Here is a 27,277-nt window from a genome sequence, read left to right on the forward strand (position 1 = left end):
CTCCCTCGTCCAATAAAAGAGACATGTAGCTAGCCACCGGGAAATGCCAGCCTAGCTTAACGGTCGAAGAAGGTGAGATTGTTTTGCTAATATGCGTGTAATAAATGCCATTTACCGCGGGTTATTGGACGTGTATTTAACTAGAAGGTGTGATATTACGCCGCAGATATTTGTTTATGATTTTTGTGTGTCGGTATCGATGAGTCAACTCGCTCTGAGATGACACAAAACGTGCGGATGTTTGCAGGCTAGCTAATTAGCAGTGCTATCTGTCGATCTCACACAGAGCTACAGTAGCTTGCTTTTTGTAGCTTATCAGTTGCTGTCAAGCCAGTGCTCTGTGTGTTTATCCGCAGAAAGAAACTTCAGCACGCTCAGTTGCATCATATACAAGATAGTGTTTTTGTTTTGTACGTAACTGACAAAAGATACAGCTATTTGTTTTCATGTACAGGTCTAATCATGAAGCTGATATCCTGGACAGCTGCATGGAAAGCTATCCCAAGGGTGTAGTCAAATGCTAACTTACTGTTTTCTACAAATCTTTTTACAGTGTTTTTCCCCACACCACCCTGATCCACAGAGGTCCATTAGTCCAAAAGTAAGTTAGTGACTTGTCTTTACATCCTTTTGACACTGTTTTGTTTTTATTAAGATGATAACATAAAGACATGATTCTATCATCTGTAGAGCAGGGTATTAAAACATTATGCCAGTACCAATTCCCTTAAAGTGATACAGGTACAGATAGAGTGCTTCATTTAATACCTATTTTCCTACTTGATCCAATGCTCCTTGTGCTAAATAAGGCATTCAGTCAACTATTTTATAATAATAATAATACATTATACTTATATAGCGCTTTTTATGGCACTCAAAGACGCTTTACAAATTTAGGGACATGGAGAGAGAGGGGGAGTCTTGGATGGGTTTGGGGAGTGAGCTCCAGAGGGTGAGAGCAGCGATGGAGGCTGGCATCAGCAGAGCGGAGTAAGCAGGTGGGAGTGTGATGATGGAGGAGCTCAGCCAGGTAGGGTGGGGCCTGGCTATTGAGGGCTTTGTGTGTTAGGAGACGGATTTTGAAGTGGAGCTTATGGAGAACAGGGGTGATGTGGTCACGGGTGCGAGAGTGGGTGAGTAGCCGGGCAGCAGAGTTCTGGATATACTGGAGCTTATTGAGTAGACTGTTGCAGCAGTCCAGACGGGAGGTGATGAAGGCATGGATGAGGGTTGCTGCAGCTGAGGAGGTGAGGGATGGACGGAGGCAGGCGATGTTCTTGAGGTGAAAGAGCGCTGTTTTGGTGATGTGCTGGTCGAAGGAGAGGGAATGATCCAAAATGAGGCCAAGATTTCGGATACTGTGGAGCCTGCTGCGGTGTGGGCCAGTCACACGTTGCATTACATCAAAGAACACTTGCTGTGATTGGCTGCAAGCAAAACCACTCAAATAGTCTTTTTTTCTAGCTCTGGGAACAAAAAGGATTAAATGCAGATATTGTTTGACTGAGGAAGTTTTGACACCTCGCGCACTGGGTTATTTAATTTGGTGCCTTAAAGGCATAATGCACCGATGCTCTGCCATAGTCTTTTGCATATCTAGTGACAACATGTTTCACTCAAATATTACTGCCTAAAGAAGTTGCCTTGGAACACACACACCATCTGTGAATACAGGAACTGGTTTGCATTATTTATTTTGTGGAACCACCCTTGCATGATTGATCGCATGTACAGTTCATACAGCGTCTCTCACTGTTTGCCTTTTGCAGTGACGTACAGAAGAGACAGGAGTTTACGAGAGGTGTACGATGAACGCTTTTTAACTGAGAGACCGGTGAGTGTGTACAAAGTGACTTCACATTGTTTTCTTCTCTTGATATCACTTTTGACTTTGTTGTATCACATATGCACATAACAACATAAGATGGAAAACTTATTTGGTGAATGGCAAACATCTAGAATAATTTGTTTCTAACATATTCCTGCTACGACGACTATAAATAAATGTATTATTTTTGATGTGCTTGGACAACATGTCATACAAAGCAGTTCTGATCAAGCATACCACGGTTTTGCACAGCTCGCTTAACTGAGAATAATCCCCTCAGAGATTTTCTACATCAGCTGAGAAAGTCCTCAGCCAAGTTGCCATAAGCCAAACAGACATCTTTAAGCATAACATTTACAAAACAGGATCCCCGTTCAAACTCCAAAATTGTACCCATCCTGATAGGGTCCATACCCACGTCCAGCTGGGGCAATGGAGAGGAGGGGCCCCTTTGGCAGGCCAGAGGAAGACTACGGCCGCGGTGGGTACGAATATGAAGGAGGTCAACGCTTTTTCCCAAACGGAGGAGGCCCAGCGCGGAATTATCACGAAGATCAGAGGGGCTACCATGGTGACAACATTCATTTCCCCGCTGAACGCAGAGCTGTTCCACCGTCAAGGAGGGTGAGAAGATTAATGTCATGCAACTAACATTGTTGCACACATATGAGCACATTATATTAAATGTCGTGAAAATGTGTGCAGCAGAGATAAAAAAAATGTGTGTTTTAGAAACTTCTAAATATTTCTTCAACTTTGAAGAAAAGTCACAAACAAAAAAATGAATTGAAGTTGCTTGTTTGTTGACAAGCAAAATAAGAATGATGTGAAAGAGATAAAAGCACAGAGTTGGAAATAATCACAGTAAAATTCTCTCACAATTGAGGATTAACAATACTATTAAAAGCACTACATGTGTCAGACTGATTGACACTAAGGGCCTAAACATGCTGCAGACATATTGTAACAGTCTATCATGTTCATATTTTATATTTTGATTTTTTTTTTTTTTGCAGACTTTGGTATTTCATTATGAGGGATTTCTTGTCATATATAGATATTGTATTTTTATTTTACTCTTATCTTTATGGCTCATTGACTAACTTAGTGACATTTCCTGGACGTATCGTCTAAAATTCACTACAACTGTCTTGCCGTGCATTTTTATATATATCGTATTTATCAGCTTGACGGTCATGCATCCATGAGACATAATGACATAAATTGAAGGGGGCAATTTTAGATATATGGAAGATAAACAAACAAAATCAGAGTGATTATGTATAAGTCCCATAGTATCTGTATTTTGGAACAACTGTCATGGATTTTTTTTTTTTTTACATTTTTATCATACAGGAGGACTATCCCTACAGAGTACCCAGGGAAGACCCACACACAGGACGGCCTATGGAGTTTGGGTAAACGCCCTCTGTTTGTCTTAAAGGAGCTTACATTTCCATTTTATAAGTCACACTTCATATGTCCTGCCACTCAGCAGATTTGGTTGCTATCAGTATGGACAGCAGGGGGCAGTGTTGTTCTATGCACTTTGTTATGAACAGATCCTCTGTGTTTGATTCCTCAAATGTGGCTTGTAATGTTGGTCATCTGGCTGAATATACAATATATATATACAATATACAAATGTGTTTAAATGTAAAAGATATTAAGCGGAGAACTGACCAATCGTGAATGCAAGGCTTTACCAGGCTTTTTTCCCCCCTAAATCAATTCTGATGTTGCCTGTTTATGTTGTCCTTTAATTTATTTTGTTCAGCTATTGCTTTGATTTTGAAAAATTGCATAATTTTGTAAATACAATTTTGGCATTGGTGTGTTGGCGTAAAGAAAACACAATAGGTGCATTTGCATCAGGGTGTCTGCAGGTCCTTAAAGCCTTAAAATGTGTTTTAATTAGGCCTTAAAAGTCATTACATGGCCTTAAATTTGAATTTGTGAGCTCTTAATTGGAATAGACTTTTTATCTAATTTCATTTATCCATCTTTTAATTTACTTTTGTCAAAACAGAAAGTCTACATTTCTAATCTTTAAGCCTACCACTGAACCTAAAACTGTCTTGTTACTGTGGACCTACACTAAGCTGTTGGCAAAATGTAGATTAACCTAACTCACTCTATTAACCATATTCCTACATCAAACCTCCCATTGCACGTACCATGTATGTAGGCCTGCTTACCTTAATACATACCTGCAATGCTTAACTAAGAACTTGAATTAAATTTAAGTGTCTGGCACATGTAGACACCCTGTGCATGGTGGGAAATGCCCCTCTTTCTTGTTGGATATTGAGAAGTTTGGTTAAGTTTTCAGGTTGCACCTGTGCTGTCTGGCGGTGCCAAAACAAATGATTTATCTGCGTTAATATTTCCACTGAAGTTCACGTAGCTGGATATAAACAACAAAGAGGTGAAATAAGATAACCCCACCGAGCATGACACGAGATGCTCTGCAGTCTTTTGTTAAATCCCCTCAATAGTATCAACACTAAAAGTTGATAGAGGGCCAATCTTAAAATGCACAGTTGTATACAGCTGCTGTTAAACAGGAGAGAGAGACAGACAAATTACACTGACTCGAATCCAAGGCTTTCACTCCAGACAAACATTTGGAGTTGTAAAAGGGCATCGAGGTCAGTTCCGGCCTGTTGATTGGTGGGTTTGGTGTGGGTAGAGGTCAGAGGTCAGTTGAGACGTGTTGGGAAGTTAGGAAAAGGAGCGCAATGCGTGTCTGGGGTTATTTTTCCATTTTAGAAGGTGTTGTTATTGGGAAGCATAAACTAAATCTGCATATCATACTGTTGACATTATTGTATTACCCTGCGGCCATCAGCAACACATTAAAAATTGATATTCCGTATAATTTAACATCTCAAGCTTCTGATGCATATTTAGACCCTCTGGGGGATCTGTTGCTCCGTGTGCAGTCACAGTGATTCGCACAAAGTATCACCACTCTGCAATTTTTGTTCTCATGCATTAGCATTAATGATATTTTAGAAAAAGATTGCCTGTATGTAAGCCAGAGTGATGGTGTCCGTTCTGCCTGGATAAATGTTTGTAGTCAGGTTAGGATCCTGATAGAGATCTAAAGAGACTGAAGTGGTTTTGTCAGCATTTTTAAACATCATCTGGCCATTGGATGCATTCAAGCTTATACGTGGTTACAGGGCTGGGCAGTACATTACGTATAATAAGTATGTATTTATTCCCTCAGTGCCCGTGCACCACCACCACCTCCTCACAACGTGCGTAACCAGGGCATCTACCCAGCGCCCAGATCGCTTCCGGAGAGCGGGGAAGACACGTTGGTGCAAGCCATCCTCAACCTGGACAGAGGGTAAGAGTGAGTGCATGCTTAATCACTGCTGAAGTATATACAGCCTACTCAGTGCTGCAGTCAGACAGGATGTGGGTATGGTCAGAATAATTATCTGCATATATTTATGCCACTAGATGGCAGTGTTGTGCTGTGATGGCAGAAATAAAAAGAAAGGGACGAGTCATTGTTCTCTGAAATTCTTGTGGCAGATAATGGTTTTTGTCAGATGAGGAAGAGGAGCTAATTTGTTCAGACTATTGAAATTATGACAGCCCACACGTCCCCTCTGCTCTTCCAGAGAGGACCGAGACCACTTCAGGAGAAAGGCAGCCCCGTTCCCTCCACTCAGAGAGCGCTCTCCGGTGCGCCGCGAGGTGGCCCGCTCCCCCCACAGTCGCTCCGGCTCCAGCGTCAGCAGCAGAGGCTACTCACCAGACAGAGCCAAGGGCCTGCCATTTCCCTCACAGCAAGGCAAGAGTATGTAGAACCCTTAGAGTTTCCCTTCCCATGATGCAGTGTGGAGCTCTTTTAAAACCCCTTGAAGTCCATCCTGGCACAATGGGAAAATTAACACGATGAATATCCAATATTAGTCAAGACTCATTTATTGGCGAAGGCCATTTGAAAAAGATTCGTCAGGCCTTCCTTTCAGAACAAGTTTCAAACTCAAGATCACCCCCAAAATGCACAGTTATTGTTAAGACCTCTTAATTTTCCTCTATTATCTCATTGTCTGATCCATGACTGCTAATCTGGCTGACTGGCTTTTTTTAGGTGTGGACGGTCCAGAGGGTCACGCAGGTGTTTCTGAGCACCTTTGGGGGGCGCTCTTTCCTCAGCAGAGTGGACATGAAACTTTGGGTCTGTACATTGAGCCATGTGAACAAGCTCGGACTTGGGTGACAATTAGCTGACATTGTTGTTCCTCACACGTCTCCTTGCATTCTTGTCATGTCAGAAAAGTGTTAGAAGGACATGTTGTGGCCTCCTCTCCTGCACTTGAAGTTTTGAGAAGGATGCAAGGGTGGAGGTCAGAATCAAGTTTAAACCTACAGAATATAATGAAATATTTAAACCTTAGCAGAATAATTAACACTAAAGAATTCTAACCACAGTAAACGTGTCCTATTTGACACTGAATTCTTTTCACCCAGGTCTGAAGTTGCATCATGAATTTTGTTTCCTACCTAGTACCCTGTAGTGATTTGCTGTAGCAGGTTCCTTTTTATATTAAGCATTTCTACTACCTGTTTTGGAGGTACATTAGCACTTTCATGCTTCCTACACTGATCTGTAAATGTATGAAAGTTGATTTTCTAGGTCTGGAGATATATGTGAAGCTTTAAAAATAACTCTCCAGACCAAATGAGAAAGAGGCGTGTACTGTTATGTCAAATTTACATAACTATATAACTTTTCCAGAATGTCTGCATTAAATCTTAGATTAACTGGACTGTAAAAGGCATAAGTGCTAGTGTAACCTTTTTTTGCATGTTGGGTTTGTACATCTCAATCTCCAGAACTCCCTGTTTCCACAAGTAATATAGTGTTATGTCTACTACCATCTTTAGTGCTGATCATCTCTTCTTTAAATTGCCATTTTGATTGGTGCTTTTTTCTCACAAATGAGCTCAGTGAACCTTATGTCGCATTTCCACTGCATGTTACGGCACAGCTCTGCTCAGCTTGTTCATTTTTGGTTTTCCATCAGCAAAAGTTGTGGTACCTGCATAAACGAGATAGTGTTTCCCACAGAAATAGAATCTATGTGGGGGGGCACAGATTGGCAAACTTTTTTTGTCCTTTTATGAGCATTCTGTCTGAGTTTTATTGTGAACGCAGCGCAGGCTCCTCATGATTTATTTTTTTTCCTTTGCTGAGTTTCAGTCGATCAGTTTGTGGGCGGATCCATCAGAGCTGATCGGATCAGTGGGTTTGAGGAGCAGCTGCTCCAGAGGCGAGTGTACGAAAACTTTTAGACCCAGCGCTGGACTGGTTGTGCAGTTTCCACGGGAAAGCAGCCTGTTTCGTCTATTGTAGTTTAAAAAAACAACGAACAACACAATTAGTGCGCTGTTGTTTTAAGAAACAGTGCTCTTTTCTATATGAATTAATGAACAGTTAAGTTCTACTTTTCTTAATTCTCCTCTAAGTTCCAATGGGTTCTGCTGCTCCATCTGTGCTTAGAGTATGCTTTGTGTACTGTGCTCAGAATGGTGTGGTGCTCTGAATAACCACATGGCATATTCAGAATGTGCTCTGAATGAATGGTTCAGCTCCAAAAATTTTGAAAATTAAATAAGGCGAATATGATATTGTGGCAAGCCACCACAAATATGAGTGTGTGGGATACCCTGCTAGAAGGTTTAGTTTAAACACTGCGATCCATGATTGGTCAGAGAGAATTGTCACTAGTGCGACCCAAGCCCCCAGGCTTTGAAGGCAATTTGACATAGTGGCCAGACGTGGAATTACAACTTTAGGTCTGTCACATGATGTTATTTGGCTCAGTGATTGCATTTTTTGACTGTCACAACCCCCAAGAAATAACTCATTTCACTATCGGGTTTTTGATCATTTTTGTCTTATGAGATTTGGAAAGTCTAGAAGAGCCGCTTGGTGAAATCATTTTATCTTCAATCAAGTCAGCAGAGCGATAAACAGGGAGTTAGCCTCTGGGTAGGTGAAAGTCTCTGGTGAGTTTGCAATAGAGCCCCAACAACAAGCTGACAAGTCGAACTTTGTTGGCTTCATGTGCCACTGCGCAGCTTTCATAGGAATAAGCGGGGCCCCACCTCCAACTCTGTATCTAGTTCTCTTTATAGAGACATGATTGGCACTGGACGATAGATCAGCCAAGCTACCGTCAATAGTAACTGCAGTTTTTTGTATTCACTCCATCAACTGCATGGTGTAGATTTTGTGGGCTGCCGTTTAATAAAACCTGTGGAGTGCAGATGTTCCTCTTAATTGCTGATGAAAGGATTCAGCAAGTGTCATGTTGAAGATCATGTCACAGCAGTTTCATGCAGTGCAGCTATGCCAGTCAGCTGAGAATCCTACCTTCACTGAGGAGGTACTTTCCAAATTGGGAAACAAAATAGAAAAAAGGACCTGGTACCACAAGCAAGTCGAGCCGAACCATGCAGTGGAAACGCAGCATTGGAATGATAACTGGTCATAATGCTTATGTAGCAAAATAATGTTGCTACATGTCAGTAGTGTGTTAAACATAAAAAATGCATGGTCGTGACCTCTTGAAAGCAGAACATAACATCATTAATCATATTTACGGTGAAGCATCAGGGCAGTGAGTGTGCTTGTGAGGTTGCTGTAAATTAAGAAGGCCTAGTTATTATGAATACAGCCAGTGACCTTACGGTTTGGTCTTCCTACAGGGTATGAAGAGAGTTATTCTCAGAGCAAGACGACTGGTAAGTACAGTTCAGTATAGTCGTAGACAGAATAGAGAAGTTGCATCAAAAGCAGTTTGGCAGTCATTTCTATACGACATGGTGTAGTCTCTGTACCATGTCTTTAATTGATTTGACGATCCAAATGACTGAGAGCAAGATGAAATTACATGTAGAAGATTTGTTTGAGAAATATACAAAGGTTACAATCGTTAAACTTAACCTATTCCCAGTCTGGGTAACCCGAGAGAGACAGAGTGTTTCTAATGTGTCCAGCAGCCAGCCGTCCTCCCCGCTCTGTCTGCCACTTTGTCAGGCCTCATAAAGATGCCACCAGGTCGTGTGTGGACCGGGAGGGAAAGGGTATAGGATGTCTGATGGATATTCCTGAAGCCAAAGCTTCCACATTGGGGTGTTTTTATTTCATAGCGAGGTCCTCAGAGTTCATGTTTGTTGGTAGACTTGATTGGTCGGCGATAAAGCCTTTGAGGGTGCTAGAGTACTGCGAGACAAATGGAAAGTGAGAGAGGAGGTGGTGTCCGATTGAGGAGTTGGAATCTGTAAAAGAAAGAAATGTACATAACAGTGAATCCATTTGATTGTTCCACATGCTCTAGCCAAGGTGCCTGTGTGGATCCTGGAAGCAAACATCAACACCTTTACAGATCCCTGATCACCATAAAAACATCCTCACTTACTTTCCAGACACACTAATTGACCTTTTTCCATTGAATTTCTGCTTTCCGCTGTTTTTCCTCCTTTCTCTAGTTTTTCATTTTCTCATTCCAAATCTGCTTCTCTCACATTATTTTGCCCGTCACTCAAGTCTTACTCTGTCAAACTGTTTGTTTTCCTTTTTTGTATTTCTCCAGACAAAATTCCTGGCCTGTCAAGAGAAGGGTCCCCACATAGCGCAACTTCAAACAAGGTACCGTGCTGCAATATTGGTGTGTTTTTTTTTTTTTGGTTTTTTTTTTTGTGCTTAAAATTGACTAAACCAACAAGAATATAATGCAAGCCTTTGCCTCTTTTGAAAAATACAAGCTTTTTGCCTTTTATTATAAATACAGCAGGTCCTTCCCCATGTCACTGTACCGTAGGATGCATCTGGAACTTCTTAAATTCCATCCTTTTTAACAAGTGTTTAGTCCCATTGAAGTATGTTAATGGGTTTTAAAGTGGCCCTCACGTAGAGCATAAAAGCCATCGGGCCCGCACTTTGTTTACCTGTGCTGTAAGCAGACTTCAATCTCAAGAACTTGTAATGCTGTAGGGAGAAGGGCTCGAGTGTCGATGAGAGCACAAGCTGTGCTTCGTTAAAGTGCTCTTGTTTTTAAAATAAAATACTTAAACTGTTTTGAGTTAGTATTGAATGTAGATCTCTCCTGCCTGTTTTGCAAATAATAGCATGTTTTGCCGATATCATCCATCTCCAACTACGCAGAGGAGTGTAAATAGAATCAGATGTGATTAGGTGCAGTGCGTCTCGCTGTGGCCACCCAGAAGTGAAGAGGCTAACTCAGTAGTCCAAGTCACAGCTTTATCACAGGATCTTAGTTGCAAAGCCACAAGAAGTCCCCATGGAACTCACTGGGGTGTGTTTAGACCGTTTACAATGAACAATCGTTTCCTTTTTTTCTGTTGAAGAGTATGACTGTCTGTGTTTGGTAGCTGTGGCTGTCTAGCTGATGGAGCAGGTCAGTGGTCTTGTGCTCGTGAGAAATTGATTTGCAACCTTGGCATCACAGGAAAAGCTTTGAACTATTAACAACCAGTGTGTCCTACACTGCATTCACGTCATATATAGGATGGATGATTTTGATTGGTCAAACATAACTAAAGGTTCTGTATGTGACATTCAGAGCATTAAAATAACAACAAACCACAGTTTGATATGTAAAGATATAGTGGAGTAATGGTGTCCTGAGCAGAAAATGAAGTTGCAACCCTTTCCCACCACACTAAAAACCCTTAAACACCCACTAACATCTGGCTTTTGTATGTTAGGGGAAAGGTTACAATCAGCATTCACGTCCAGGTCAAATCACTTGGCAGTAGGCATGGCTATTTATTGGCTCCAGCTCTGATCGGCAGTGATGGAAATAAGCCTCTTTCACGCCGAAATGCAAAGATGGTCCTCCACAAAATACCGTCAGTCACTGCTCAAGCAGCTAAAACATCATTCCAAATTTAGTCTGCACCGAGTTTGAAAGAGAGGCTGAATAAATAGAAATCTATATATATAAAAAGAAGTAACCACTGTCACTGCAGTTTGCCTAACCCTGGTCTAGCTTATCGCCATCTCTTTGGACTGTGCTCATATGGCGGTTAGCAATGATAATGGGACGGCATTATCGCAGAAGCGTAGTGCCCACCCTCTGGTTCTCCCTGGTTAGCACTGTTAGCACTGTTGTCATTGTTTAGCACTGTTTATGGAGTTAGCACTGTTAGCCACTAGCCGTCTCAGCCACTTCCCTGTTTAGAATCCTGTCCAGACAAAATACACCCTGAATATTACATGGAACCCCTTTAAAGGTCTAGTGTGTAAGATTTAGGGGGATATATTGGCAGAAATGGAATATATTCATTACCATGCTTTTATTAATGAATGATCACTTGAAATTAAGAATTGCTTTGTTTTTGTTGGCTTTAAACAAGCTGTTCATATCTAAAGTACACATGGAGCGGATCCTCTTCCATGGAGACGCTGGCTCTAGAAAGAGTTGTTCACATTTTTGCGTTGGCCACCATACTTGCACGACATGCTTGGTCACAAGGGACAAGTTTCAGTCGGTTGCAATCTGCAACCTCACTGACAGATGCCACTAAAACCCACGTACTAGACCTTTAAGGCACACAGTTTGACGGCCAGTCTGAAAGCTAAAACCATCTCTTGACAGCTACTGCTCCTGTAGGCACTGCTCTACTTGTCAATGGCTGTATTTCATTTTCGGCAAACAGTCTGACATTCTCATGATGTGCAGTCTTTGATCAGAAGGCCAATAAAACAGCATCTTTAAATGCTACTTTAATGTCCAAGCAGCCTTATTACTTATCTCATTAGCAGCCTTTAGATCTTTTCAAAACACACTGGAGGTAATTTGAATGTTGCCATTATTTTTTATATATTTTCATTGGGTCTTCCTTTTGTGTGGGCACTTTGATATCTTTGTCGACCCATGCGCTTACTTTATAGTCCAGAAATTACAAGATACAGCTCAAAAAACATCGTCCTTTCTTCTCCTCCTCATGCATTTTTTTGTTAGAACCGCCCACCACCACCCAATCAACTGCTGTGATGAAAGTTTTGCTAAGTGCCCCACCCTTCCACACACACACACACACACACACACGCACACTGCTGCTGTTTGCTGTGTTTGATCTAGCCTGTGGTGCATTGTTTTTCTCTGTTCTGGGGGCATCAACCCGTAACCTTGGCCAACATGAAAGGCCTGTGCTGTGCCCCCAGTAAAGATTGCACTCATGGCCCCTGGTTGCTGCCTGCTGTGGGGATTCAACAAACACAAACGCAGGCTCTCTGGAGCCATCCCAGACAGAAGAGACCAAAGAGGGGGGTCTAAAGAGCACCTCCGGCTCTGGCTGCGAGCCACGGTGGCATGGTGGGTGGAGGGCATGTGCTGTCATCGAAAAGGTCACTAAAAGGTTTTAGCCCTAAACAAGGCACGAAGTTCCTCTTATTACAATATGGTAATATTTTTACCAACTGAGATAATTGCTGAGATGTGGTGATGCAAACAGTGCAGAGAAACACAGGATCACACAGGTCATAAACCTGTTGTGATTTCAGATCAAGGTTTCTCAGTTATTGTAATATTTTTAGGTATTACAAGTTACTGACCAACACCACACAACCAACACGGTTGTGTGGTGTTGGTCAGTAACTTGTAATACCTTTTATTCATGTTTCCCAGAGGATGCATTCTAATGATTTTGTTGTTCCCCTGACTGTCCCTGTAGTGCCACCATGCAGTTTAGGTTTGGAGTGAAATGTTTCGACAGCTATTGGATAATAGCCCTTAGATCTGGTCCAGACTGTCATGTTTCATGAAGGTCTAGGCATATGAGGAGGGCAAGATGGCCAACAAGGTGATAAACCTTTGTGTTAGATGTAATTATTGTCTTTTGTAGAGATAGGTGGCATTTCTCTAATACGACAGAGTTCTTTGTATGTTTTTTGAACTTCATTGCAAGATGAGCCCAAAAATGCTCTTATGGTTTCAAACTTCATCTTAGCACAAATGAGCATGGCAGACTGTCAGTGGGAGTAATACAAATACGTCACCAAACAAAAAAAATGATATGTTTAAACCAGGCTTTGGTCGATGGAATAGCTTTACCTTACATTTTGGATGGATTTTTTCACATTATATGCTTTGGTTGCATCTGGTTGCCAGGATACAAAATATCTGCAGAAGTAAAAATGTCGGCACAGGTTAAGAGTACTTGCTCGGAATGAAGGGAAGGCTGAAGCCTACAGGAAGAAAGGTAGGACCCGCCGGTCTGTGTGGGTTAATACACAGTATAATAACATAGTTTCATCCGTTGTTGTTGTTGTTGTTGTTTACCACATGTAAGATGTGACTTTTTGGTCTTTGGGGTATTTGTCACTCCTTAAACATGATTGAACAGCTGGGTAATAATTGACGGTGACAAGTGCAGTAGTTTACCTAAAGTTGAACATCTTTCAACTGTCAGTGCTCAGAAATAAACACCAAACGTGCAGCGCTCGACTTGATGCTCAGGGCCTCATCACATTGCTGGCATTTATAGCAGAGTGTGGCTTTTTGGTCTTTGGGGTATTTGTCCCTCCTTAAATTTGTTTGGACGATTGGGTAAAAAGTGACAGTGACGAGTGCAGCGGTTTACCTAAAGTTGAACATTTTTCAACTGTCAGTGTTCAGAAGTAAACACCAAACGTGCAGCGCTCGACTCGATGCTCAGGGCCTCATCACACTGCTGGCATTTATAGCGGAGTGTAAATACACGGTGTCTCTATTGCAAAGAATTAAAAATACACTGGCCTCAGGAAGAATACTTCTGTGAACACGGCCCCTAAGATTTTTTGCATTTTTTCAAGTTGGTGTGTATGCAGCCTGTTTTTGCTTGCTTTTATGGTTGGTTGCAGAGTAGTGGGTGCTGCAGGACACAATATTCCCGATTATCCTGATAATGGAAATTCTCCATGATCAATATATTGTGGGTGTGGTGATCTGTTAAAGAAGTCACATATCACCCCATCCTTGGTTAAAACACAGTAATCAAGAATCTACAGCGGTGCTAACTGTAAAGGTCAGTTCATGATTCACCAGACCATGCAGGCAAGTACTTAAGGTTTAATAACCTTTTTTTTTTTTTTTTTTTTAAATTTCATTTTTATTATTACATTGAAAAGAGATTACTCATACCTCCCGGCTGATGAAAATTAATTTTGCACAAAATCTATCTGCCAAGCTTCATATTGATGGTGAAACATCCCTTCCAGTTTGGGCTGTGCCCAGTGAGTTGAAATGAAAGACTCAGGCGGGGATATTTTTTTCACCGAGGCTAAGGAGGCTGAACGCTGACAAACATAGATGCACGAGCAACACACTGGACTTGTCCCAAGCATAGCTTCAGGGAGAGACTTGGAAGGAAGGATAATTGGATGATGCTTTATGAGTTGTGCTTTTTATTTTAGACCACACTCGGCTTTGTGATGTACCATCCCCTGTAGTTTTTTCCCTCATTCATCTAGAGATTTAATATGACTTAGTCCGTGGCCCGTTTCCCTTAATGTACGAGTGGACTTTAGTCATGGCTGGGCAGTTCTGCTCTCTGGCCTTCAAACTCTTAATGGTATCAGGAAATGAGCAAAAGAAATTGAGCAGTGATCCAAGTTGGCCTCATTTTCCCCTTTGCGCTCTCTTTTGGCGCTCACAGTAATACTTATGGGGACTAGAGTTTCCAGTCTATCCATTAGAAGGCTCATCATGGCTTCCCTAGCCAGATTTCCTATTCACATGATATAAAACCAGCTGAAATATCAAATTCTACAGTTTGCTACAGGAAATGAGGGCAATGTTAAGCCAGGTTCTAGTTGTAATTCGCTAAGTAATGGGAACAGTGTACAGTATAAAGATCTACATAACGTTGTGATGAATATACAGATGATATACGGCTTCTTAATGCTGTAATTCCTATGAAACTCTAATTCTGATTGTTGTGGACGTAACAAGACATCCATAGCGTACACTCTGGCTTTTCATCTTCAGGAGCTGTATAACTTCATCCTTTTGGTACGCCTCATCAACCACATCTTCCCTGTAAAGTAAAACAGTCAGAAGGTCAGGTCGTAGCATTGCACTCAGAATATGTGATAGCGCTATAAGTTGCTGACAAATGTGCTTTCCTGTTATCTGCTAGCATTAGTCATTCCTGTCATATTGGCAGCAGTATTATTGGTACGCTTTTCAAAACATTTATTCATGTTTCTGTACTTGTCACTTCCGTAGTTATCAACCATACATTTCATTATTTAAAAACATTTCATTTCTCTTACGCTGTGAGTGTTGAAATAACCATTTTGGAATAGTCACTCAACCCATTCTCTCCTCTACCTTTTTAGGAGGAGAACCTTCCTCCAGAAGGAATCAAAGACGAGACGCTGGCGGCGCTAGTCGTGGAGGAGAGCCAAAAGTCATCTGCAGACAACTTTGAACAGCGACGAGCCCTGGCCATCACAGCCAAAGCTCAGGAGATAGAGAAGGTATGTCTGCCAGCTCACCCCAGCGTTAACATTTTAGAAGGGGTTGGATGCTTACTGAAAGTACTACCAAGATGGCAAAAGTAAGTCTTTGCTTGAACTGACGACGAAAGTTACACTTCAGAAGAAGATAGTAAAAAGGCGGAAAACAAATTGGGAGTCGTTACAGAGCAAATACAGCAACATTTTAGAGCAATACCGGGAGCAAAACTAGTATGTTGATCTAGCTATAATGTTTTCGCGTATGAACATGGGTGTCTGTGTCATCATTTCCAGAAGACTGTTTCTGCCTACCCAGACTAAAACACAACCCCAGAGTTTCCAAAATTAGAACAGAATCACAGGGAAGTGCCAGAGTATTGTGGACGCTAGGTGTTAGCATAATGATATTTATGTGTTTTAAACTGGGAATGATTAGTGTGGATGGAGCCTTAAATTCACAACTAGCTGACCGTTGAGTTTGGGTTTAACGTCAGCGAGTTTCACACATTTCACAGCCCACATAACTTGATTTTTGATTTCTGTAAATACTCACCATGCACTGATAATTGATGATACTTCAGTGCTTTAGACAGATACTGTACCTACAATTCTTTATTAGTTTTATGTAGTATTTGTAAAAGAAAAAAATATATATGAATGAACATTTTGTGCCACCAGCTCTCAGTTGCCCCTTTTGGAAAATGTCTGCGTTTACAATCCTCATTACAACTTTGTAATTTGTCAGACTGTTCTATAAATGTCAACTTGGTGCAAACATGACACGTACTGTACCCTTGGCCAACGATGGCGTACATATGGTGGCCTCGACTTCTCTGACTCACATATGGATCATTTTACTGGATAGGCATTACTGGAACAGCAACCTATTATGTTCCTAACAGGGCAGGAAATTAACTTTCTGTCCACCAGTCACAGTGGCAGGTACATCCTAAAATTCACCAGCCACTTTCCCCGGTGCCAGCCAGATATCAGTTTTCGAGCGGAATGATGGTTAATTATCTGCCAGAGTAGCTTGTCGCCAAATTTATCACCTTTTTCTCGGTGTTAATCTCCCGTCCTGACTGGCATTACTGCAACCACTGCTCATTAACCCTGCACCAGCTTATTATCCCACATGGCTCCAACTCTCAGTGTTTGACTCCTCTTTACAAAGGCACACACATTTGGAAACACTAGGATAACGTACATATCACAGGAACACATAAACGAAAGCAGAAACACAAGTAAAGCGCAGGCATGGTAGATTTCTGCATACAATAAATCGGGAGGTCGACCACTTAACAGAGCTAAAAACCACCTCAGGCTTGAGGTTCCAGCTCTGCTCAGTTATCTAATGAAGGCCATTCCTGCACCAGTGAGTGCTACCGCTGCTTTACTGGGACCATTAAACCCGAGCCAGCTCTGCCCTGGAGCACACACTGCGCTCTCACATCGAGCTGTGCCATAGAACCTATAGGCCGTTATAACAGTGCTGCTGACGCTGCAGCTTCTGGCCCATTTTATAGCCTGTCTCTGTCTCCCCCATCTGTGTCTCCTCACATTCATGTGAGCTCTATTGTGTGAGGCTAATTTCATGTTTTCAGGTCATATAATTTGAGTGTGCATTTTGGAAAACGATTACTCTTGACATGGGTCTTGGTGATCCCTAAGTATTCGTTGTGTATCTATTGTCAGTTTAACTCATGCCCCCTTGCTATAATTTTCAAATGTATTCATGAGGTTAAGGTCTGAAAAGAGTGTACAGATGAAAATGAAAAATGAGAGGGAGCTGTGTATTCCATTTTCACAGGGATATGAAGTTTCAGCTTTTCTCTCTAGGATTTCTGATTCTGTGGAATTGTCAGTAGAAACGGGTGATTACCAGCTTTCTTCCCTCGTCTTGTCCCTTTCTTTGGCTTTTGTGATATCCAGACCACTTGCAATGATGGTTGTTTGTGACTTGGCAGTCCTCACTCTGTGTGGTATGAAAGGCTGGCTTGTTTTAAACGTGATTGTGAGTTAAAGGGACAGTTCACTCTTAAATCAATAATACATATTTTTCCTCTTATCTATAGTGCTGTTATCAGTCTAAATTGTTTTGGTGTGAGATGCCGACTGTTGGAGATACCAGTTGAAGAGATGTCTGCCTTCTCTCGGATATGATGGAACTAGATGGGGCCCTGTTTGGTTCGGTTCAATCGAACTCAGGTTCGTTTGCCCCCTAAGTGCGGTTGGTTCGGGCAGGTGTGAACACAGCAATCGCACTCGGGTGCGCACCAAAACAACCGGACAGAGACTTTCTTGAAGAGGTGGTCATTGATTTCAGCGATGAGCAGCTCTAAAATCAACTCATGTAGTTGTCCCTCCATTGTGACATTAGAAAGTGTCACATTTATCTTGCAAGTGTACTCTTCAACATTTTGTTTACTTCCTGGATTTTTCCCACATGGAAATTCTGACCAATCAAGAGCAGCTCTCTCGCACAAGGCATTTGATCTGGTCTGCTTGTAAATGCTGCCGTGAAAACACGAACCAACTCTGGGTGACTCTGCAACTGTAACAAAATTAGTCCCTGATTCGGACCAAAACAAGACAACTCTAGGTCTGAAAGCAGCCTAAATCAACAAAGAGTCTTCAAGTCAAGCAGTCAGTTTTTTGTTCGGCACCCAGATGTAGCTGCAAAGCCAAATCCAATTTGACAGACATAATTCTGAATTGGATACAGCCCTATTCCTGCATCTACTCATGGACAAGAGGCTCGTGCTCATGACAGCGCAAGACATAAACATCAATGGCATCCTCTTCGGCTAAGCTGTAATGTTAGCTAGCTCAGTGGTAGCAGTGGATGCACACTTACATCTGCACAGTGACGCGGTTGGCTCGTGTAGTTCGGTAGAAAGAAAATAGTTCCTATATGAAACTGCGCTCAACAATATCTGTAGATTACCTTGAGTAACTGGGTCATGATGTCTGGAAAGAGACATTGCTGTTGGGTTTTTACGGTCAGAAATCAAAGTTCTGTAAAATTTAGCCCAGCATCTTTCCTTACTCTCTGTCTAGGACAAATGGAAATGGAAAGGAACCAGTCCAGAATGTCTGTCTTGTTGTTTGTTGGTAAACACTTTAACCCTTTAAAACATTTTATAAACACTAATCAAAATCTGAGAGAACTGCCTTCTCATGATGGTTGGTTCGCTGCCAAAGTCACAGACACACCAACCAGGCACTGGAAAATATATAAGCACTTGTCTGGTGGCTGGTATTAATTTCCCATCATGCCCAGAACACTGCTAAGCGCTCTTATGTTACACTTTCTTTCTCAGTCTGAAACAACAAAGTCACAGCAGTTGTTTCTGTTGCAGCAGGCATTCGTTTAGCCGCTTGACAAGTGTTGGCCAGATGTTTGGCTTTCTGCACCCAATCTGGTCTAGCCATCTCTGCTGTACACACCGACACAAGCACAACACAGTCCAGTAGCTCCTCACCAACTGTCTCTACACTTTTCATACATCACAAGCTGAACTCTCCATCATCGGCCAGACGTCGTGCTGGGCTGCATTATACCAGAGCCTCACTGTGTGTTTGTGTAGCTAAGTGAAATTGGTCTGCTGAAATTCAACCTGAACTTGTTCTCATTGTCGAGGTTGACTTTGGCCGCAGTACAGACTAACCGGTTATAGTGAGTGACAAGGCATGAGAGGCAATAAAGGGTATTATGTTTTACTCCTCACAGTCCAGGCTGCGATACAAAGAGTGTTTTATTTCATTTGTTGAGGAATCTAAATATATTTGGCTACAAGACAAAGCCAGACAGTTCCAGCCTTTTTTTTTTTTTTTAAAGGTACAAAGATGGCAGAACTGGACCGAGGCCCTGACTCTTTCACTCTTGCTCTTCTCTGAATAGCCAGGCAGGCTCACACCCTCACCACTAATCCTGTTGTAACTGGCTACAGAAAATAAAATTTAAAGACATTTTAAGAGGCAGAGACACTTCTGGGTCGACCCCACCCAAAGTCAAGAACTGGTCCTTTTTCCTTCCTGATTGGATAACAAGGGAGGGATTTCAGGAAGTGCGTTTGAATACAGGAAGTACATTTTCAGCACATTGTTATCTAGGAACAACTTTCCCCCGTATTCATAGAAGTTGTTGTCAGCACACTTGATTGGATGCTTCCTCCGAAAAGTTGATAAATAAATTCACTGTCATCAGTTATCAGCTGTCGAATGAAACCATAAGGCGCTGATAAAAAATAAAGGACAATGTGTTGTGCGTTGTTACTAAATTTAGCACAGGGCTATCAGGTTTGCTTTGTGTGCAGAATTCTTTTTGTGTTGTGTAATATCTTCCACCTGATCATTTATTGTATATGAGGAATGTACGTGGATGATAGAAACGCCCAGAGTGTGTTTATTTTACGTCAGCGCTCTTTCCTGAAATTGTTTGCATCCTTATGTTCACCATACATTTCCTGTCAATGAATTTATCCTATTGTTAGATTCAGGTCACCCTATGAGGGAGAACTGAAGACTCTGGTAACTGATCGGGTTTGATGTAGGTCGAGAGGGAGGCGGTTAAGAAGCTCTCTAAAGACAGAGACGCTGGTCTAATCCAATATCTTTATTAAAGTCTCATGGTTGGTGATATCAGCAGGGGATGGTTCTGGTCAGTCTGTGTTTTCAACTGCAGTCTGTTTTAGTCGATCATATGATTTGATCATTGCTTTTTATACACTGGAAATATTTTGGTTTAATGCAGATTTTGGAAAGTTGCCATCTGTTGTTGCGCGTACATAAAAGCTGTTTGACAGCAGATCTTTATTTGTGATCTCTCCTCCACTACGATCGTGCTCCCTGTTCTAGGGACACTGCGAAAAGCTATAAATAAGTCAGTCAGTTAAAATGCCCCGCAGCACAGGAGCCACTGTTGGTATCCGGTGAATGACTGAGACTCACCCTTGGCTGGCCTAATTTTACACACACACACACACACACACACACACACACACACACACACACACACACACAGGAACATACGCACATGTGTACACACAAAAATCCAAACATAACCCTTTTCATCAGAATCAGAATGCAGATTATTGCCAAGTTTTGTTTTCACACATTAGCAAGGTGCTTTGGTGTATTGGTGCACAACATTGACATAGTGACAGACAATAAAAATAAAAGCAAAAATCAATCAACATAAATACAGAATAGAGAAGAGTTCTAACAAAAATTTAAAAATTAGGTACAATATATCTGAATTAGTGCAGTGTAGTAGTGCATTGAAGTCACCTTGTGTCCGCCTGCGGCACGACTAAATATGTACGAAGGTGACGTAATTCACTTCCACTTGCAATACGGCGTGACTCACAAGACCCAATCAGGAAACGAGCGTTAGTGTCTGCGTCATCGTTTTTAAAAAGTCCCCTTACCACCCATTCAGATGAAAATGAAATCTCGGAGTTAAAGCAGCAATTTTAAAGTCTCTAGCCCTTTTTAAACAGGAATTGTGCAAATTTGCAGGAAATCCCAATCAGTCTTCTTTCAGCATTGGCAGTATAAAAACAAAATTGGGGAGTGCAGCAAAATGCGGCCTACCTACTTTTGTTTATACAGAATGCGCCTTTTTTGGGGCAATGGGGGGGCGTGAGCAAGTAACAAAACGTGTAGGTCAGCATGTGATGTAAACAGTGATGTACTCGAAGGGAAGCCGCGGCTGGTCAGTCCTTCGGCAATTCTCTCATAAGTCAACCCGTCCTTCACCGTTCCCGTCATCTGATGGTTAATGGCCTCTTTGTTTGCGAGGGCAAGGAGGGCGCGCAATGCCTTGTCTCCCCAGTTGCTCATCTTTACAGTGTCTGTAAGGTTTGTTTCCCTCTTGCTACTAGTTGTTCATTCCTGCTATCAGCTGTTTCCTGTTAGTCCACCGCCAGTGGGTCGTACGTGCGGCGTCATCAACAGCTCCTCCCACAAGTCATCAACAACCCCTCCCGTTGTGGAAGGCCGCCTCCTTCTTTTTAAACCAAAAAGGTTCTGTCAATATGACTACCCTACGAGGCGGAAAATTGGGCACCTCGGATCAACTCGCCAATCCGGCTCTGTGTGTCTAAAGGCTTGCGGCTTGCCGGCAAAATGGCCCAACATTCGCCGAAAATCTGGCGGTGTAAAAGGGGCTACTGTCTTAGGGGTTCAATAATGCTGCAGAAGTGTGGGTGCTAGGGGGTTATATGCAGCAAAGGTTTTGTGTTTTAAAGAAAATGTATTAGCGTGGTTGTAGCTTTAGCCAGGGAAGAGAATGGACCAATACCCTTTTCCACCAAAATTAGTGCTTGTATGTGGGCTGTTAAAAAACAGGAAAGCACGCTAAAAATAGGAGATAGGCTCCTTTCCCATTGACAGTAGACCAAAGCCATAGACGTGGCTCGAAAGAAGACAAGCACAGCTTTCTGTTTTTCTTATTTTTCCTTGTCTGTCAGGTACCACGTCACAAACGTGGCAAAAAACGGTAGAAAGCAGCAGGTCAGTGAAAATGTTGCGATGGTTACTGCTTTTATATCTCTTGCTTATTAAGTCTCTCTTTCAAACTCATTGTTGACTCAATTTTGAACAATATTCGTGTGCTGCTTGGACAGAGGCGGATGGTATTTTGTGGCGGGCTGTCATTGCATTGCGTCAGAAAAGGGGCAAAATTAGCGCATCCACCCGGGTGTCGTACTTCCATTACTGCTGACTAGAGCTGGAGCTGCAGTTATTTAACCTGGGAATGAATGCTGATTGCAACCTTTCTCGTTAAATACAAAAGCCAGATGTTGGTGGGTTTCGTGTCCAGTGGGAAAGGGGCTCAAGAGATGGAGGGTAGGAGGAAGCAGGACATAGAGAGACTGACCAGAGAGAGAAACGTGTCATGAAATAGTGGAGGAAAGACAGAGACAGAGAGAGGAGAGAATAGCATCCTACAGAGAAATTGAGGTGTGAATGTCTCTTTAGATCTGTCAGTGTGGACTAGGTAGCATCTTATGGCTATTGTTAACAACAGTGAAGAGAAGACAGGAAACAAGGTAGGGAGAGATGCAACAGAGCTCCCTGGCCAGATGTGTGTGGGAAAACATCCACAGCTTGTCTGGAGCTTTTACTTCTCCTAGAAAATGGAAACTGACATTAAAAAGTATTAGCATCAGTTCAGGTGACTGATATTTTCCCTCTCTGGAACATCACAGTCAGCTCATGTGAAGGATCATGAGTCAGAAACAAATGTCTGTTTTGGTACTTTGGAAATCAAACCAGCTAATGTGGAAGCAGCAGGCTCCCTCCATTGTTTTATGAGGCATTCGAGGCTCGGTGTGAAATAGCAGCTCCCAAACAAGATCCCAGCACCTCTTCCTCGTTGTCCCTCTAACACCTGTTATAAGCCTCTGAGACTCTACTAAAGCAGGGTTTTATTGCTTCTTGGGCCACCCTGTCCTGTATAAAGGGCCCTTATTAAACTTGAGAGGAGAAGTGTTTATCTTTTGACACCACATGATGTGTGTTGACACCAGAATGATCAGCTTGGGCTCAATGACGCTGGAATATTTACACCTAGGCGCCAGGTTGAGCAGGAAGGAAACAACTTTTCATCTCCTCGTTTAAGAGCTGGTTTCCGTTTTGACCTATGCCTGTCGACACGTTTTAGTCCTAAATACAAAAGGATTTAAATGTGTGTTTTAAAGAGTTTTGTTTGTCATTTGCCATTTAAGTCATATTCCTGTGCATTTTTTAGGTGTACCGGCAGGACTGTGAGACATTTGGCATGGTGGTAAAGATGCTAGTGGCGAAAGACCCCAACCTGGAGAAGCAGCTGCAGGTTCCCCTCAGGGAGAATCTCGGGGAGATCCGCGAACGTTGCCTTGATGACCTCAAACACTTCATCAGCAGTCTGGACGACGTGGTCCGGCAGCCAGAACCTTCTGTCTGTGACTTGCCCACCCCATCGATGGCCCTGACGGGTCATAAACTTTCAAAGACAGGAGTAAACCACAGCTCGTCTTACTGACACATCGGCCATCTGCTCTTTGTGAGACTGAGCGCGGTCAGAATTGACTGCTGAGCACGACGGATATCTCGAATACGTTTTGGATTGCTGGACTTCTACAGCACAGCAACCTGAAGTCAGCATGGAGAGGATGCATCGTCTGTGGGGACGAACAGTGTTAAATTTGAATGGACTGTTTTTTACCTTCAAGTTCTCTGTTGAAAGATGTCACTTATAAAATATTGTTGAAAGTTTTTCTGTCAAATGTTGGCAAAAAACATGTCACATCACGGTGGAAATGGTTAACGTGGGTTTCATTATTGAGCCTAATTTGACGATATGTTGCTGAGAAAAGACGGTCAGTCCCGCAGCATGATCACCTTGACCTTTTCCTAAAGAAAAGCCAGATAAAAGCCAGACTATTTTGTTTTTGTAGTATTTTCATTTATGTAAATGTTTATTTTGTAGCAGTCAAGATGTATGAGTGAGTGCTGCTAAATTCTACATTCTTGTATAGGTTTGTACTGTCTAGAAATGGGTTTGGTTATTTCAGTGACACAGACAAAGCTTTGCACAGACTGAAGGGTCTCTGAAGGGTGCAGTAAACACGATTTCTGTAAACTTGTTTCGTTGTCATCTGTCAACAACAGTTAGGAAAATACTCCACTGACATCACAGACTCGACCTACAAGATTTCAAGATCAGTTTACTGGCATTATTGACCTCCATACTGTGTTTTGGTACTTTTGTTTGGTGTATGTCAATGAGGCAGCATGCCTTATTTTTAAATTCATTTGTATGCAAGCAAATTATTTATAATTTGAAGTTTGAACATAATGAGTTGACTAGTCTAAAGTAAGAAAACACTAAAAAAATATCCAAATTAAGCACAATTTAATCTATAAGATTATACATTGTCTGTCTGGTTTTCACTGGGTGCTCCAGCTTCCTCCCACAGTCCAAAGACATGCAGGTTAATCTGTGACTTGTCCGTAGGTGTGAATGTGAGTGTGAATGGTTGTCTGTCTCTATGTGTCAGCCCTGTGATAGTCTGGTGACCTGTCCAGGGTGTACCCTGCCTCTTGCTCAATGACAGCTGGGATAGGCTCCAGCCCCCCACATGACCCCTGACAGGATAAGCGATTATGGAAAATGAATGAATAAGAGCCATTTGCATTATGAACATTGCACATTATCATGCAAAACATGACAGTGACTCAATAAATGAAATCAAAATGCTAGTTTTCCGAGACTTTGTCCCACTTTTCACCTCGCTACTTGTGTTATTTTATTTTACTTTATGTTAAATCCAGCGTTGTTATCATTAGTATCGAACAGATGCTCATTTTTTATAGCACCATTAAATTATAATGACATGTCAGTGCAGCTTATGTTAATATTTGATTTAAATGTGCACATTACTACAGGTATTTCTGGTGACTAGCAAAGGTAGCAATGTTTAATCGACCAGTCAACACTTAAGGTGTCTATGTTCCATAAGTATCTTTAAGTATAGATAGAAATGTAGGCATTTTACAGATGTTTGAAAGAATGCTACTCCACTCCACTGCAGTCCAAGACATTGGTTCCCAACTGGTCCCGTCATGAGGTCCAGATTTCTGCTTAGTCAAGGTCCACACAGTTTAATATATTCAGCATCGTACTTACATGTGGCCATGACGTCAAGCTAGTTTTGTATCTGTAAAATAGCTGTCAGTTAGTCACTCACTCTACAGCAGGAAACCGCACTTCAAAATAAAAGCTCTGTGCTGGAAATTCACTGTATCTCAAAATAAAGCGTGTTTTTTACAAACTTGACACATTTGCGAGTCACTTGCGGTACATTCAGAATGGAACCGAGACCTGCCAGTTGGGAACCACCAATCTAAGGGTCACAAAAAATCACATTTGAACATGAATATATGTCAGAAATGTGAGAAAAAACAATAATTCCTGAAGCTTTGAGAGGAGAAAAAATATTTATTACAAGCGTCTTTACATCACAAAGCATTTAGCTGGTTATGTCAGAGCAAGGGTAGTGAACAGTTCAGCTGAATATGGAAAATGCAGATGTTGCCGCCATTCGTTTCATATTTTCTACACCAATATTGAGCATTGTGGAATATATGTGATAATAGACATTGTTACCGAGTAACATGGCACTTAACTGTTAAGAGAGCACAGTTTATGAAGTGGCACCTTCTTTGTTTGTTTCTCATGAAATATTAAGGAGGTCTGTTTGTTTACCATTACAACTGCTATTTTTTTCTATCATACACTTCAACAGAAACAATTCTTTAAAACACGGATATAAAAATACCAGTATTAAAATCTTAACTTAGTATATACATTATCATTCTGTACTATTATGCATTAAATAATTATTTGGTTTGTTTCTATTTTCTACTTTATCAGCCTCTGTGTACACTGTGTTGCCATTTTAATGCACACAAAGATAATGCTGCGAAACTTAACATCAAACATTTTTTTTAAAAACTCAAAGGCAAATGTTGAAATTAAAGAAAAAATATCACCACTCTGCCAGCTCTGCATAATTCTGGTCTGCACTGTCTAAAGAAAGACTTGTAACTTTACGGGTGCGTCATGTTAGTGCTAAAATTCAGTAAGTATATAGGCCAAATTTGCACATACACAAAAAATGATTTTGACAATATGTTACACAGATCTGTCTTAGCAGTTTTGATGGATTTGTTCTTTCAGTAGATTTGGGCCTAAAATATGATATGCATCTTGACAGTTGGCCATGCACCTTCTGTTAGGGCAAAATCCACAGTCTGTGCACATGGGTTGCTTTAAACTGCCTCTCTAAACCCAGATTTCATCTGCAAAACTATAATGATCAGGAAATCTGACTTTATTGCTAAGTCTAGTGCAGGTTATAATGTAAATGCACTCTAAGCTGTTAAGAGATGATACAGTTTTTGGAGCGGTGGCTCTTTCTGCGACCAGTCTGTGAGCCGAGGCTCTGGGGAGAGAGGGCTGTAACCCTTGTAGGGTAGTCCTCAGCGTAGTAGCGCCCAGCCACACGAGGCTTAGGGATTGGCTGGCCCAGGAAATAACCCTCCTCCTCAGAGTCCGACGATGAGGAGGAGCAAGTAGAGCAAAAGTCATCCTCGTCTCTGTAGAGACCCATGAAATGCTCAACTCGTGGGTCTCCTTGAGCTGAGCCCTGAAGCAAATAGTCAGATCTGGTTTGGGAGTAGGCCAAGGGCAGCCTGTGTGCAGGATGCTGAAGGAGCATGGCACCACAAGGAGGGTTTACCAAACCCTGCTGCTGGGGCTCATACAGCCTCTGTGCTTTCTCCAAAGGCACCATGTGAAGGTTGTTGTCCGAGCGAGTTTTGCGGCTCCTGTGGTGCCGGCCTTGTCGGTGGTGGTGCTGCCTGCTGCGCCCATGGTGGCTCGATGGGCGACTTCTTTCTCGGCCCATCTCATCTGGGCAATACACCCTCCGTTGTGGCTTCTCACTCATGGGATGCTTTCTAATACTGACATCAAACCCGTCATTATATCCATTGTCCACAGTGTCTTCTGAGAACTTGACCATCTGAGGAGGCCTGGACTGGGACTTGCTCCTCCTCAGAGCTGGAGCATGGACAAAGGAAGGAGGGAGGTCTTCTGAACGTGGGGACAATGAGAGAAGTCCTCCTGGGGGTCCTCCCCTCATTGCCAATGCTACCTCCTCATCATCTCCCTTCTCTATGTTAAGGTTGAGAGAGTTGGAACTGTGGTGAAGATGAGATGAATTAAACGTTCCCATGTTGCTCATTTTCTCACAGTCATCTGCCACTGAGGGACCCTGAATGGCAAGGGTGTAGACTATAGGTCTATCCCTGCTGTCTCCATCCACTGATGCACCTAAAAAGAGCAAGCAGAAAAGACGTGTTTTGAACATCTATTCATATAAAGAGAAAGCACA

The 27,277-nt window shown here is 42.1% G+C and overlaps 2 protein-coding genes across 8 annotated transcripts in view; one reads left to right on the top strand and one right to left on the bottom strand.

Annotated features, from left to right (window-relative positions):
• pphln1 (periphilin 1) lies at nt 1-24,578 on the top strand. Of its 6 annotated transcripts, none has more exons than XM_033614763.2 (12): nt 1-72; nt 554-601; nt 1,770-1,834; nt 2,234-2,452; nt 3,185-3,246; nt 5,064-5,186; nt 5,467-5,645; nt 5,943-6,029; nt 8,567-8,602; nt 9,454-9,509; nt 15,207-15,347; nt 23,086-24,578. In XM_033614763.2, coding segments are annotated over exons 2-12 (1,242 nt in total). In that variant the 5' UTR covers nt 1-72; nt 554-600; the 3' UTR covers nt 23,359-24,578. The 6 variants fall into 6 exon arrangements, with proteins under 6 accessions (XP_033470654.1, XP_033470655.1, XP_033470656.1 ...); XM_033614764.2 differs by having other exon boundaries at nt 5,467-5,639; XM_033614765.2 differs by lacking the exon at nt 8,567-8,602.
• Nucleotides 24,579-25,297: 719 nt separating this feature from the next.
• Nucleotides 25,298-27,277, bottom strand: part of LOC117249560 (prickle-like protein 1) — a 41,820-nt gene continuing 39,840 nt past the window's right edge. For both annotated transcript variants that reach the window (XM_033615289.2, XM_033615288.2), the window contains exon 8: nt 25,298-27,216. In XM_033615289.2, the coding sequence (XP_033471180.1) occupies nt 26,261-27,216 (956 nt within the window). In that variant the 3' untranslated portion in view covers nt 25,298-26,260. The remainder of the gene's footprint in view (nt 27,217-27,277) is intronic.

This window comes from Epinephelus lanceolatus, chromosome 23 (assembly GCF_041903045.1).
Source record: "Epinephelus lanceolatus isolate andai-2023 chromosome 23, ASM4190304v1, whole genome shotgun sequence".
Lineage (NCBI taxonomy): Eukaryota > Metazoa > Chordata > Actinopteri > Perciformes > Serranidae > Epinephelus > Epinephelus lanceolatus.

Excerpts from the sequence above, each read along its gene's own strand:
- pphln1 (XM_033614763.2), top strand. Across the intron at positions 2,453-3,184 it reads CTGTTCCACCGTCAAGGAGG|GAGGACTATCCCTACAGAGT; the intron begins GTGAGAAGATTA and ends TTTATCATACAG. Across the intron at positions 5,646-5,942 it reads TCCCTCACAGCAAGGCAAGA|GTGTGGACGGTCCAGAGGGT; the intron begins GTATGTAGAACC and ends GGCTTTTTTTAG.